Below are 14,902 nucleotides of genomic sequence, written 5' to 3' on the forward strand. Positions count from 1 at the left end.
TCTCGACTAAATATTGCTCAAAATCGAAGAACTCACTCTCTCAGCTATTGTGTAAATATTTCGAAAAGTATTCCAATCAAAAGAATGAAGGAAGCGGAAGCATAACCTGACTACGAACGAAATTCCACAGACCCCTGACAGCAGAAAACTGATAAGACAGAGACGACACAGGCCAAGTAAAACTTTTTAGCTAAATTTATTTTTAAAAACGATAATAACGAGAACCCATAGTTATAGAGAAACGATATATACATTGGAAAAAAAATAGCAACTATTTTTAACTGGTGACGGTGCAATTTTTAATTAACATTTATAAAATAGCAAAAACAGGAAAACGAATCCAATCAAGCAACAAACACAGGCAGGCCAAGACCTTTTCCCCGAAAACAATCCTATAACTAGTGTTTATGTATGTTTTGTAACTGCTATTATGGCCTATACAATACAACATTATAGCTGCCTATACATTTTAAATTGTTGATTTAAATATTTAGCTAAATATAGGTTTCCCATTTCTCAATTGTAAAATCTCTCAAAACACAAATCGAAAGAATAATAGAATGATAACACTATACTGAATGTAAGCCAACATTTTTTTAATGCATTTTTCATTTAATTATTATTTTTGTTTGTTTAGAGACTTTTTAAATTTTATAAATAAAAAAGATGACAAAATTATAAGAAAATCTATAACAATTAAGTGTTTTATTCTGGAAAAGTGGTGGTGGTGGTCGAGACGATTTGCTATAAATTGTGATAAAAAACGTCTGCTCTTTGGATGAACATAATTCTTGAACTGTAGGATTCATGGATTTCAATGACTCCTGATTAAGAGTAACTACGGATTAAACAGACTAAAGTTAAATACCAAATGTAATAAGAAAATTGCACAATCACATTTAGTTATTGGGAGATAGTAACCCAAACATTAAACTGTTAATATTTAGCAGTTATTGAGGGAGGGCATAGATTCAACGCTACTGCATCTTTTAAAATAAGCATCCGGTCGAAAACTAGCTTTAGCATTGTCCAAGATTCCTGTTTTTGTGTCAAGCTAAAATTTGCTTGTTGTTTTGATTTATATACGGGCGATCAATCACTTTAAATAAGGCAAATTCTAATTAAACCGCTTGGCACATCTAGTTGACAGTTTCCTTCTTTAGCGGAGTCATTACACTGCTCGCCATTTCCATTAGTAAATAAACATCACTTTGGCTTACTGATAAAAGTAAAAAGGATTTTTTTTATTTTCACATGACCGGCACGGCGCAAACCACAGAAAAATCGCGTTGTCAGATTAAAACTACGGAAACTAGCATTAGCGGAGCATTGGATTAGATGGTTCCATTGGTGTACCCGTTAATGTTTACTGTTCCTTGGTTTCGCGCAGACGACGGACGGCGGAGCGCACGGATGCGGCGGCGGTGGTGGAGTACACCCAGGCGCCACCGGCGACGGTGCGCTTGCATCGCTTGCAGGACCAGATACCCACGACGGCGCGCTTCATCGAGTCCTGTGGATAGAATAAAGTCGGTTAGTAAGGCCATTAAGTAGGAGGTCTCCCCAAAAGGGGTAATGCAGTTACATTAAAGTGGTTATATTTGGGTACTAAACAACCATTGTCTAACTTTTTGTGGCCCCAAAGATTAAGATATGTCAATTTTGGTGACCAGAAAAGATTATCAAGTTTTTTGTGACCCCACAAATTGAGCCACCTTTATGTAGCTAAATTAGGGTGGACAGATTTTGGTGCCCGGAAACGAGTATTCACTTTTTAGTGCCTCACAAATCGAGCCACCCTCATGTTAAGTATTAAGGTGAAGCGATTTGGGGCCCAACAGCTTTGGTGGCCCCTCAAATTGAGCCACCCTGAAGGAATGAGGTTTGGTTTGGTTGCCCACAAATCGAGCCACCCTAATGCAGATTTCTGGCCACATCTCACCTTGCCGCAGAAGGAGCAAGTGTACTTGCTGTGCTGCGTGATTTCCATCTTCTTGACCATCTTACGCAGGGAGGCACCATAACGGGTACCATATTTACCAACGATTCCAACCTTCTTGGTGCGCTTGGCCTGTCAACAAATAGAGGGTTAAGAATGTGGTTAGTTCCATTGTTTGTGCAATGGAATGCTAGTTCTCCATACCATTTTGCTGTTGTTGTCGATGTGTTAAACACAGGAAAGATTCGCCAGCAGTATTCTGTGCAAGTGAAAGAGAGTTAAAAATAAATTAATAGGAAAAAAACGTGGAGCAAAAATTTTGTACACTTACTCGCCGGAAACGAAAAATCGAAAAGAAGGAAAAGTGTGACCGCCGCTCGCCGCTGCAATAATACCACAAATTGTAAACGCAACAAGGTGGAAAGCTTGGATATACAATAAGCTGGTACTAGAACCAGTGATGCCAAGTCAGTTTTTTTTTATTTTGCAAATTTCTAGCTTTTTTAAAAATAATTTGTTGTTAAATTGCTGAATTAGATAAATATTGGCAAACAGTATGCTTTACATAAATTTCAAATAAATTCTAAAAAATAATGTCTGTAATACTGATTAAACAAACATACGTATGTCTTAATATACGTCAAAACAAGTCTTTTACCCTGAACAATTTCCCCCTTTTGCATATTATGAATTTCTTTTTGAATTTTCTTAGAAAAGTCCCAAATATATAAACATAAAAAGTTCAAGGTAAAAACACACAATTTATGGTTTCTTTTTCATTTATTTGCATTCAAACTCCGCTGAAACGACCAAAAACGTTATGGTGTTATTCTCTTTTGGTTAGCTAGATCTACAAAAACTACGTAGACTTTGTAAAATTGTATTTCTCTTAAGATTTTCGTATTCTTAGAACGGACGTACTAGTATGCCTTAAGCCTTAAAACGAAAAAAATACGTATACGTTACTTATAGGAAAATTTATACATCTCGTTGACAAAGAAGAAATAAATAGGCGCCTCCATAATTTAACAAAATTATTCCAGGAACAAAATAATATTGCAAATAATATTCGCCAGCTAACGCCCTAAAACCAATAGTGAAAACAATGAAATTTAGCGAGAACCAAAATCTTGGACATCGTTTTGCTGACTTTTGCGTGCAATCTAATGGTTAATAATAAGTATACGCAATGGTTAACGATGATCGATCGGGGACCTCACTTTGGCGTTCGGGTGGCGGCGCTGATCTTCTGCTTCTCGGCGTCGGTGAACTCCAGGATACTCTCGATGGCCTGCAGATGGCCCTGGGAATTCTCCTTGTCCGTCAGGAAGTAGAAGATAGCGCTCTTCAGGAATTGCAGCGTCACCTCCGGATCCACATGGGTGCGATTCTTCTGGGCCTCCAGCAAGCGCCGATAAATTGTCTAAATTGTTTTTTGTTATTTTATACATTTTTACATTAAACATGTTAGTTGGTTTTGGTGAAAAGAGAGAGAAAGTGCAAGAAGAATATAGAGAAGATTAGTCAGAATATTAAATTCAAACTGATAATCGAAGAAAGTGTGGTTAGTCGTCGAAATCAAATGTATTTACAAAGGGTTCGCTTTAATCTTGATAGTGCTATGCCATATGAACATTTAGGTTATAATGTTATGTATGTAACACTGAATAATTTTTTGGGAACGGTTATGGTTTTTAATCGGGTTGGGCTTTAATTGGAAGTCAACTTGAGATGAACCACATGCTAAATGGATCTTAGATAAGAGATTAGCTTTTTGTGTGTCTGGTACTGGTACTCTCGAATCGAGGGCTCATCTAGCCGGTTGTGTGTCATGTGTGGAATGATGTTGAACATACCTCTAGTTGTTACCTCTACAAAACAGTTTTGTTTGGAAATAACAAGTACTTACAAAACAAAACATACTTTTATGTGGAAATTATCAAAATGTTTATAAAATATTGAAGTTATAGTTTCGATTGGAACCCAATAACCTTACCCTGGCCCATGAGCGCGAATGCGGAGGATGAAAATGCTGGTTTGGTTAGTCTCGAGAGGTGAGGTGAGGTGTGGGATTTCTGGATGGTAAGACCCAATGTTCGATATAGCCAATGTGCGTGATCAAATCATAAAGTTCAACTAAAAAAATACGTTTTTTTTAAATCTTTTTTTTCAGTTATTTTTATCCATAATAAATCAAGAGTTAGTTCAGTTCAGTTATTTTGGGGGGAGTTTTTTGTTAGGGATATTACAAACCTTACGCGCGCCAAGTACCCACAAAGAAATCGCCTCTTTTGCAGTAAGGAGAGCATTATTACTGCCGCACTCTCTCATTCTGCACTCTGATGCCTACAAAAATAGTTTGGTTTTTGGTTTTTTTACGACAGAAATATTTGAAATTTAGAAAGAATTGTTGCTTTAATCGCTAAATTAAATTAAAATGTACAATTAAACCAAAAAAGAAATATAGAAAAAGAGTTCTAAATATCCAGCATGCGATTGGAACGTTTCGGAATTGAAATATGAACATGCACTTGCTTGCACTCGTCACACTCTGCACTACGTGACTGTACTTAGGCTACTCGAACTCGCAACGGAATGGAAATGAAACAAATCAAATGAATTGAAAGTAAACGTTGTTGCATTTAATGTAAGTTTTGAATGTGTTGTTGTAATCTTGCTAGAAAATAATTATGCAAATGATCTTAACAGCTAGAAACGAAATAAAACGAAAATGTCGCTTGGGTCGATCATTGTCAATAACTGATCATTGGCGGGGGCATTTCAATTAAGTGCCGCTTTTCCAGCCAGGCAAAGTCAGCCCAATTGAAGTGCCACGCCCACAAGCAAATGGAGATTATAGGTTGAAGCGAATGCGTGTTGTTCTTGTTCTTGTTGTTGTCGAGTTGTGTTCTTGTTGTTCTCGTGACGGTGTCGAGAGATGCTGAGATGTCTCACGATGCAACAAAATGCAACACACAAAACAAAACCGAAAATAGGATGAGGAATATATTGAAGAATCTTACGCGTATGTTCTCCAACTCGTCCTGGGTGCTCTGCAGCTGGTGCAGCAGCTCATTGATCGACACCTTGCTCTCCGGCTGACGCTGAGCTAAGTCCAGGGCCTAAAAAGTACAAATTAATAACATTGCTTTAGTACAATCAAATTATATTTAAATTATTATATTAAATTATTATTATATCGAATTCTACAAGTTATAAACCTTATAATTGAATCTATACTTAAATTAAGTTGTCTTAACTTATTTACTTTTTTATATTTTTATATATATCTATTTTTATATATATTTATATCAGATCTGACTGACAGTTCAATTTTCATCTGCACTTTGTATTGGAATAAAAAGGTTTTTAATGTCTAATCCATTTTTTAAATTGAAAGTTTATAATCATTTTGTTCATATCAATCTATTTTATATAAATATAAAATAAAAAGTATTTCGAAAGTATCTTTTAAAATGTTCACGATTTCCATAAGCCGAAGAACTAATATTATTTTGACTTAGTTGTTTAATGTATAATTATAACGAACTCCTAACGTGCAAAAAACCGTACCTGATCCGCTCTAGAAATGCGCTCCGCCTCCTGTCCCTGCTGGTACATATGCAGGTACATCTTGTTCTGCTTCTCCTCGTGCTCGACAAGCTTTCGCTGCAGATCCTCCAGCTGCTTCTCCAGCTCCCGGATGCGCTGCTTGGCCTGCTCGTAGTCGGGCACCATGTCCGAGTAGCGGGTGTTGCACTCGGCGAGCTTTTGGAGCAGTGCCTCCACCTTGTCGTTGTGCGATCGCTTCAGATCGCTGGTGGCGCTGTCCTGCGTCCGGATGAGCTCCTCGATTCGATGTTCGTACATGCGTATCAGTTCCTGACGCTGAAGCTCGTAGTTCTCCAAATGGCTGGCTGCATCGCCACCTCCGCAGGCCACGTCCGGTTCCTCGCCATCGGGCGTGGCCGTGCCACAGGCCTCGCTCTGCGTCTGCGAGTCCTTCGAGTGCACCGACGACATGGTCAGGTCCTCGAAGTGGCCGGAGTCCGCGTAGGAACTCTGCATTTCCGCCGACATCTGCATGGCCTGCAGTTGCTGGTGTTGCATCGAGTTGATCGCCTGCTGCTGACGACTGAGGTGCCGTGGACTTCCCTTGGCATTGCCCTCGTCCACCATGTCCACGATGGGCGACACATCCTGCGAGGTCTTCAGCTCCGCCTCGCGAACGGTGACCGCATCGGATGAGGCGGATCGCTCCTCTGGCGAACTCAGCGATGCCTTGAACAGGCGCAACTCCACCACCTCGCGGGTCAGCCGCAGTAATTCCGTATCCTTCTGCTCGAGGTCCTGCCGCGCAATGCACAGCAGCTCCTTGAGGCGCCGAATCTGGCGCTGTGCCCGCTGCGTGGGCGTGAGATAGTCGGCGCCCACCTGACCCGCGTAGTTGGAGCAGTGCACCACGTACTTCATCTTGCGACCACTGAATGTGGTGCCGTTTCTGCAAGAGAAAAGCAATTCGTTTAATAAGCAGAACATAAAAATCTTAAATTTAATGGCAATAATAATAATATTAAATTTTTTCTTGAAACTCAAAGCACTATCACTTTACGATTTCAATGACTAAACTTACGTTTTTAATATACTTATTAATTTTAGGATATTAACTTGGCATAGGATATCGGTTTTCCTCATATTTTGTTTCATGAAAAACAATTTAAATACAACTTATAAAACCTTTCTTGAAATAACGAAATGCAATAGATAAATTAAAAAATCTATAAAGTAAATTTAAGAGTCTTTATACAAAAATCTTTTTATAAAATAAATAAAATTACAAAATCAAACAATAAATATAAGAATCTTATATACAAAATCCTTTTTTATCAACGATATCAAAAACATACAATAATATATTTTGTCGACTCATAGCACATTAACTACCTACTAGAATTAGGATTGCAATGTGTACAGTTTGAGTACTCTTAAATAAGTAAATATAATTATATAGGCAAACAACAAACTTAAGAGCTTAAAAAACAAAAATTAACAAATTGTACCTACAAATTTCAATTTAAAACCTGTTGTATAATTTTCGATTTAAATTATTTGAATTGTATAAATAATATTCTTTAAAGAATGTGAAATATGTTCATTGGACTCCATATTTCTTTTCCCTAAGGATTTCCTAATTAAGAACCTTTGAGGACAAAGCCTCATACTGCCGACATGCACATCTTTAGTGATTAATTAAAATCCTAGCTTGTCATTTGACGGAATGGTGCTACCCCCTACCTGGCCACATAGGGGTGCTCGCAGGACATCGTGGAGCGTCCCGAGGTGGTGGTGGCGAACGAGTACATCGAGTCTAGATCATCGTCCAGATAGGTGCTGGGCGAATCGGGTGTGACGGGCGGAGTTCTGGGCGAAACCTTGGATTCGTGCAGAGTGGATAGCTTCCCCGTGGCCTTGACGCAATTTCCCTGGCGGATGCAGGTGTGTTGTTGGTGTGGCGTCTCTGCCGATGCTGATGCTACTGCTCCTCCTCCTCCTCCTTCTCCGGTTGTGGCCGGCGTCTGGGGCGTGCTGGGGTTAGTAGTAGTAGTAGTCCTGGGAGACGACTCCTTGATGCTGCTACCTATGCCCGTGGCCGTGCAGGTGGCACTGCTGCTGATGTCACTGCCGCCGTTCAACTTGAGAGACTGCAAGATTGGAGATGGAAGATGGAATTAGCAACAAACTATCTCTCGCCGTTGTGGTGGCTGCCCCTCGATCGCTTAATCTTTGCTTTTTTTTTTGTATTTTTACACTCTTGTTTCACTCTTTAGCTATTTTCTAATTTTGTTGCGTGGTCGCTGCTTAGTCGTGCATGGATTTGTTTTTTTTTTTTTTTTTTTTGAGTATTTCGCAAAAAAAAAAAAAAACAAGAAATAGCCGCGTGAAATGCAGGGTAAACCAATTCGCATTTGCAACGCCCCTTAAAAGCAATTTGTTGCCATACATTTAACAAAACATTGTCGGTGGTTTGTATTCGCAGCATTCGCTTTGGTTACTTTCATTGCGGTGCTCTCTAAAATCCCCTCCCTTTTTCTGCTCCTCCGATTCAGCAGCATTTTTGTGGTCAATTAGCTGCTCATTAGTCTGGGTCCAAGCGGGCATTTAGCATTTAGCAATTCGCATTTAGCCAGTTAGCCGCTGGGCCCAAGTCGGACTTAACCGACTGACTTAAATCGCGGCTGCGTCGATTAAATCATTAAACCCTGCAAATTATGCACAAATTTCTCCGATTAACTTGGCGCAAAATAACCACAGAAGTTTGAAACTAGAGCAAAATAATTTATAGATGTTTTCTACGAAAGGTATTAGGGCTAATTTTAATAGTTAATATTTGTTTAAAAAAAAAGATTGTCTGATTTTTTTGGCACCTTAAGAAAATGTAAAAATTTACTCAGCTGTTAGTTTTGGCAAGTCATCCTTTGCTAACAAATCATCAAAGTTATATTTCCAACAATTGGTAAAGAATCCGAAAATTCTTAAGTATTTACTTGCCATTGCGCCACTAGTATATCTTGTATGCCTATAAAAATTTGACTAACAAAAATAAAGAAATTTGATTGAGCAGACAAATAATGCCCGATCGTTGTGTTGTTTAAATGATTTACTTTAAACTCTTATCTTAAGTAAACCATTTAATATTTAAAAAATATTTGTCTGTTATTGTTTTTGGGTATATTGAGTAACGTTAAGTAATTACCGTTTCTTAATTACCAGTTACATTTTACTATTAAAATAGTTTACTTAACCCACTCTGTAGGAAAATGTTAGCAAAGCAAATGGTTCATTGACTGGCACTGCATCGATTCTTTTGTTGTCCCCGATGTGAAGTGATTTAGGAACCACTGCCCCACTTGCTACCCCTTTTTTGTTTGCCACGCTGACCAACTCATCATTTGGTTGACTGCCAACGATCCGTTGACAGCGGGATTTGACTGAATGGAAGACAGAAGACAGCATGGGCATGGGTCATAGTATCTGGACAAATCTGTTTAACTGTCTCTTTGCATTCTCTCCATTCTTTGCAGGCCTATGTACGTATGTATACATGTGTATTTCATAATCAGTAATGAGTTTCTTGCTCCACTTAATTGCCCAAGTTCTGGGGAACATTTCACGGCTTTTCTGGAATGGCAGGCAAAAAGAAACTGTTTACGCATGGCTAAGCAATGGCTAAAAACCTGACTTGGAAGGGAAAACACGGAAAGATAGGGGTCCGACACACTTTGCCACGTAATAACTAACCTCCAGTCAGAAGAGGTTTTATTACGCACTTGAGCCGACTTAAAGCGATCAAACAGTCACGTTCTTAGTATCTAACTTGGCTTATACGGCGCTCAGGTGCCATCAATTAAGCTGCTGACTAAGAAAAATCAATGACGTTGATTTCAAACAGAACAAACAGAGAAATGGGCAGACACAATGCAGGTGAAAGCATCAGACCAAACTCACGTAATGGCCATTTCAGCCCACTTGGCACTTGGCCAAAGCCCCAGTGTTTTGGTCACGTGTTGGCAATCACTTTTCGCTGCTGTGGGAATGTTTGTTTTGGCCAAGTTTTTTGGCTAAAATACAAAAGGACATCAAAACGTTTGCATACTTTTCAGGGTCAAAATTAAATGGGATGGTAATGGATTTTAAATTTGTATTTATAAACTTTAACCAATATTATTTTAAACACTAGTTTAATAAAACTTCGTTATAGGTATCTAACTGCTTCCAACTTTTTATGACGGGCAGTGGTTCAAGTTGACTGTATTTTTGTAGACTGTATAAATCATCCCTAATTACTGAAATCGTGGGAAGAACTTTTTCGAAAGCTCACATACGTTTTGTAAAATAACTCAAATTTGATTATACAAACTCGTTTAAATAAAAGCTCTTTTGTGTTTTTTAAAGATAAATTTAAAGTTCTACTCATTCTGATTTAGAATGCATTTTCCCTATACGAACATAATTATGTATTCACACGTTCCACTTCCTTTCTACCCCAAAAACCACACATTTTCACTTGAGCATTTCCGACATAACTAGAACGCATAGCGTTTAAAAATCAATAGCAATTATGAATAAATAATGCAAAAGGGCCAACGAACTTCCACTTTTAATGATGGTCTTAAATACATATAGCTATATATAGTTGAGTCCAAGGCGGGTAATTACCATTTATGAGCCATGGCCCCAAGTTGTTGTCTTCAATTTATAGCGCTCGCACTGTACTTAGTCTAGGTACTGGGTACTTTTCTAAAAAGCGAACAAAAAACCGAGTTATAAAGGCAAAATGCACGCTTCAATTGTTTAAGCCTGTGAAGGTTTAAATTTTAAACAATATCAGAGAGGCGAACCGCGAATCTTGTGCACGCGGTGAGTTTAAAAAATCAACTGAAAGGCAAATCACTTGGCCAAGAAGCGAAGAGAGTGAAAAAAAGACGATGAAGATACCAAAAAGGTGGTGGTGAAAACAGAAGCCAGAAGGGAGCAAAGGGGGGAGGCCAAATAAAAAGCTGCGCACTTGCATTTCCTGTTCTCTCAACCCCCGCGAATCACAAGAGAAACACAAACAAACCGAAAATCAGCTGTTTCCTAGGTACAATTTGGCAAACGGAACAAGCGGAAGTGGAAGCGAAACAGCTGCTAAAGAAAACACGGAGGGGGGCGGTAAAGAAAAAACTGAAAAGGGGGGCTGTGAAGGTGAGGCGTGTGTAAGCTGTGTTTCTGTTCACCTTTCTTCTTTCATCGCATTTCCCCTTTCTTTCTGGCCAAGCATTATGCAAACTCAGCTTTGGGTTTATTTTTGTTGTTCCCTTTGTGCGGTACAAATATATTATATCTGGTTTAATGATCGCTGTCGGCGGGCAGAGTACAAACTGTAAGCTTCGTGTCATCACGACAGCGGCAAAAGTGCAAGTGCCAAAGTGACATTACCCAGCTAAATCAGTTATAACTTTCCAGAAAACTTAAATTTATAATCAAAGAGCCATCGAAAAGCCATTAAAAAAATTAAGGTAACTCAAATCCTTAGTTCAAGACAAATACATTTTTAAATGGAAAAAATATTTTGTTTTAAAAGTTATAAAGGTTTAAAGAAATGATAAAACCTACTGTAAGATTATGATGTAGATTTAAAATGTACTTCAAATTTATTTGGATTACTACAACAATTCAATTCAACATATAGCTTAGAATTTCAAAAAACGCCCTTGCCTATTAATACTTTCCAAACAAATAAGTTAACCAATAACCAATCAATTTCAAAACAAGCTTAACTTTCAAAATTTGTGAAATTTGTTGACTTGATAAGATGGAAACCATGTGGTTCATGATAGATATTCGAAATTGCTGTTGTTACTTGATTGAAATTCTGTAAGCATATGATATATCATATAAACTAACGAAATTTTGAGGTAGGTATAATTTTTTCAACGCTCCTATTTTTATGGCTTTTCAACGATAAGGAAAACTGTAACTATGAGGTAAGCATACATATTTAGACTTCTTAATGGGGAGTGGGTTATGACCGCTCCTGAATTCCCAGAAAATGCCCCGAGCGTTCCCCAGATAGTGTCGTAATATGCTCAGTACTTTCAACTAGGTGTGCGTGTAATGCTTGACACCCCCGTCGCAAATGTTCACCCTCAAGTTACATAGGTCAGCAGCGGCAAGTTAAAATCAATACAATATAATACAATACAAAATACAACCTACACAACTCACCAGATTGCGCGGCTTGCCGTTGGCCATATTGTTGGTCACTTGCGGAGCATTCAGCTCCTCAGCCAGGGACAGACACTGGGTGGCGGTGCATAGTGCATGGCCCGAGTCCGCCTCCGTCGAAGCCCTTGCCACGTCCGGTTCCTGCTCCGTTTTGTGGCCTAAATTGCTCCAGCTGCGATTACGCCTCAAGTGGACCGGGTGCGAGCGCGATTTGAGATTGGCTGGGATCGCCGTGAGCTTGGCGCGGGAACTGAATCCGCCTCCGCCGGCTGGACAGTGCTCAGCCCGTAAACCAAGCTCCGATGGGTTCCCGCGCAGGCGCAGGGAGGCGGAACGACGGAAGTTGGCCACGGCAGGATGTGGAATGCGAGTGGGCGTTATGGATGCCGTGTGCGTATCCACCGCGGGCTCGTTGTCCTTCTTGTGCTCCTGCTCCCTTTGCTCCTCCAATGCCGGCAATGACGTCTCCAGTTGCAGCGACGTCATCATCTCTGCACAGAGAAAAATTATGCTAAATTTTGATATTTTATTTCATAGGAAAGTGAACTTAGTTACATGCCCACCATCAAACAATCAAATAAAGCCTTTAGTTTTCTCTGTTTACAAAGAGTTTTAATATTTAATGCGATCACACAAAGTGAAAGCGTATTAGGCTTGAAGGAATGCTTTTAAAATAAAATATTTTCTTTTACCAGGGACAAAATTACAATAGCTGATATTTGCAATTAATATGTTTATTTTCCAAGTGTACTCAATCGGATAGTGAAATGTACAAATATGTTTAAGAAAATGAACTGAATGCAAATTGAGCTAAAATCAATTTCTAATCATTGGTTGCACTTTCAAAATGTGAGCAATTTAATAATTGAATGCCTCAGATAAACGACTTCATTATCTTAAACACTCGTGGGGTAATTAAAACTTTCTTCAGCCCGCAATTAATAATTATGACTGTACTCCTTCCCGCTCGCCAATCGTGGTTGCACTGATTTGCTGGGCAAATCCAAAATGAAAAGTGAAATTAAAGCAGTTTCCCAGACATGCAACTCTCAGTTTTATTTCTGTTTTTTTTCCCCCTGCAGATAATTACGAAATTTGTTTTTGAGATCATTTTCGTTTGCGGTTGCTGCGGCGGTGTCGGTGGATCTGACTGTTCTAGTTACAAAAACCGACCCGGGCTTAAAGGTCTTCGGCTTAGATGAGCTAAAACACCTGCACACATGTATTTGACACTTTGGAAAGGCTAAAAAACGATTCTGTTGAAATAATTGCGACTGGTATCAGCAATTTAATGGGATTTCAGCGGCATGAACTTTGATAAGGTTTGGTTGGGCACATCAATGGGAATTAAATTGTTAAAATTAAAGCCTGATTGCATTTGCTTTTATTAATAAATTATTATAAATACTTAGACAACAATATTTTTTGTTGTAAAGTTAAATGATTTTGGGCAATATTTAGCTCGTTTTTGTATTTTATTATATTTTATAAAAATTTTATAGTTTAAAAATGCAATTATTTTTAGTGTTTACAGTAAAGGAACTTGATTGAAATTAAATTTAAGTAAATATCATTGTTATTATTTTATATTTTTATTTAAGCCATAAATAATTTTTCTTTTATGAAAGCTAAAATACAATTTCACGCATTTAACTTTCATGTATTTTGGTAAGACCCCCCGAAATATTTACCCTATAGAAGAATAACAAATGACTCAAACCAAAATAATTGTTTTACTCATCTGACCCTTATTATCTTCACTTTTCTGCCTCTGGTTCCCCTGCCACTTTTGGTAGCAATTAGAGCCACTATCATTGTAAAGTATTTCCGCTCATTTCTTTTAAACTCAAACAGCTCCAACAAAATGTTCAGTTTTAGAGGTTTTGGGTTGAGTTAGGCCATAAAAGGTCAATTTCACAGCTGAACAAACGTGTTTTCCTCCCAGTTTATTCCACTTTATAATGCATTTAATTTTTTTGCCACGTTTTTTTTTTTTTGTAACCAGATTGAGTGCATTAACGGCATTTCTTCGAACGGGATTGATTTAAGCGTTGACAAGGTCAATGATAGCGTTTAAGATACTCGAGTCAGATGTGAAAATATTTAATCAATGGCGAAATGGAGCGTGTTTCTTTTGTTTTTGGGCCTAAGTAAATACCAAGCAGCTGTTTAAGTAATTAAATGTGACGTTTAAGACTAGTACACAGTACAAAATGTTTAAAGAGTTCAGTAGCCCTGATGTATTAATATGTAAATAAACAACTAATCATAAAAGGAAGACATAAGATAATTTCTTAATACTTGTAAGGACTTTAAGGTTCAAATAACTTGTTATTATCTAAATATATGTATTAAAAGTGAGAAAGAAAAATGCCAATTTTTTGTTATTTAAATATATAGCATTAAATTGAAATTGAAAATATGGGCAAGTATAAAATATAAACTCAAGATAAAAGGTATACCAGTGTTGTTGTTGTTTCTTAATACTTTAACTTTAAATAAAACGATTTGTAATGTAAAGTTTTTAATTTTTTTTTGTGTACCCATAAAATACTCCCCCCTTGTAAAAAAGCTCTCTGAATTCCCCTCTCTCGCTTATCAACAAGAACAATTTTTGTGGCTGTGCTTCGCTTGGTGATAAGAGGCCAACAACAAAATAACAAATCGACACGAATATGTTTGTCTCAGCTGAAATTCGCCACCTTTCAGCTAGAAGTATTAACCAATTCATTTAAATACCTGAAGTTAGTTACGCTTGCGGCACAATTTACAAGCAATTTGTATGCAAATAATTGCAGAAATCTTAAACAAAACTTTCAGAACACAGAGCGGCAAAATGTTTAACCAAGCGAAAAATATTTAACTTTAACAACTATTTTATGGTGCGCGTGCTGGAGGCGAGCGACAAAATGCAACTGAAGCTGAAAAGCCGAGCGGCGCGAATGGAAAAGTCTGCTGGCAGATGGAAAAACTATTGTTCAATTACCAAAGCGAGACGGAAAATGGAGTAGTCCGAGTTGTGTTGCAATCGGCTGGAGTTTTGGATTTTAGCTAAAGCCGACGGTTTTGTCCCACCTTTGATGGCATTTTAAACGAATTTTCGGTTCGGACGCTTGGGAAGCTCGGAATCTTGGCGGAATCTCCATCTCCCGAGAGCGAGGTGAAAGGCACAAAAAGACGCCGCATCTAAAAGGC

At 38.2% G+C, this 14,902-nt stretch overlaps 2 protein-coding genes across 7 annotated transcripts; both read right to left on the bottom strand.

The window, feature by feature from the left end:
* Positions 1-1,216: 1,216 nt before the first annotated feature.
* Positions 1,217-2,272, bottom strand: LOC108147958 (60S ribosomal protein L37a). The gene is made up of 3 exons (XM_017274751.2): positions 2,144-2,272; positions 1,943-2,071; positions 1,217-1,513 (listed from the first exon to the last, which is right to left on the bottom strand). The coding sequence occupies exons 1-3, from the start codon at positions 2,144-2,146 to the stop codon at positions 1,367-1,369; spliced, it is 279 nt and encodes a 92-aa protein (XP_017130240.1). The 5' UTR covers positions 2,147-2,272; the 3' UTR covers positions 1,217-1,366.
* A 428-nt stretch (positions 2,273-2,700) lies between these two features.
* On the bottom strand, positions 2,701-14,622 carry LOC108147995 (protein Hook homolog 1). 6 transcript variants are annotated; one of them, XM_017274810.2, is made up of 8 exons: positions 14,447-14,622; positions 11,708-12,198; positions 7,235-7,641; positions 5,513-6,440; positions 4,963-5,061; positions 4,193-4,285; positions 3,160-3,362; positions 2,701-3,102 (listed from the first exon to the last, which is right to left on the bottom strand). In XM_017274810.2, the coding sequence occupies exons 2-8, from the start codon at positions 12,194-12,196 to the stop codon at positions 3,024-3,026; spliced, it is 2,298 nt and encodes a 765-aa protein (XP_017130299.1). In that variant the 5' UTR covers positions 12,197-12,198; positions 14,447-14,622; the 3' UTR covers positions 2,701-3,023. The 6 variants fall into 6 exon arrangements, with proteins under 6 accessions (XP_017130299.1, XP_017130303.1, XP_017130304.1 ...); XM_017274814.2 differs by lacking the exons at positions 11,708-12,198; positions 14,447-14,622 and adding an exon at positions 10,157-10,370; XM_017274815.2 differs by lacking the exons at positions 11,708-12,198; positions 14,447-14,622 and adding an exon at positions 8,489-8,509.
* Between the last annotated feature and the right edge of the window lie 280 nt (positions 14,623-14,902).

The sequence above is a fragment of the Drosophila elegans genome, unplaced genomic scaffold, assembly GCF_018152505.1.
Source record: "Drosophila elegans isolate 14027-0461.03 unplaced genomic scaffold, ASM1815250v1 contig_814, whole genome shotgun sequence".
In the NCBI taxonomy this organism is placed as follows: domain Eukaryota; kingdom Metazoa; phylum Arthropoda; class Insecta; order Diptera; family Drosophilidae; genus Drosophila; species Drosophila elegans.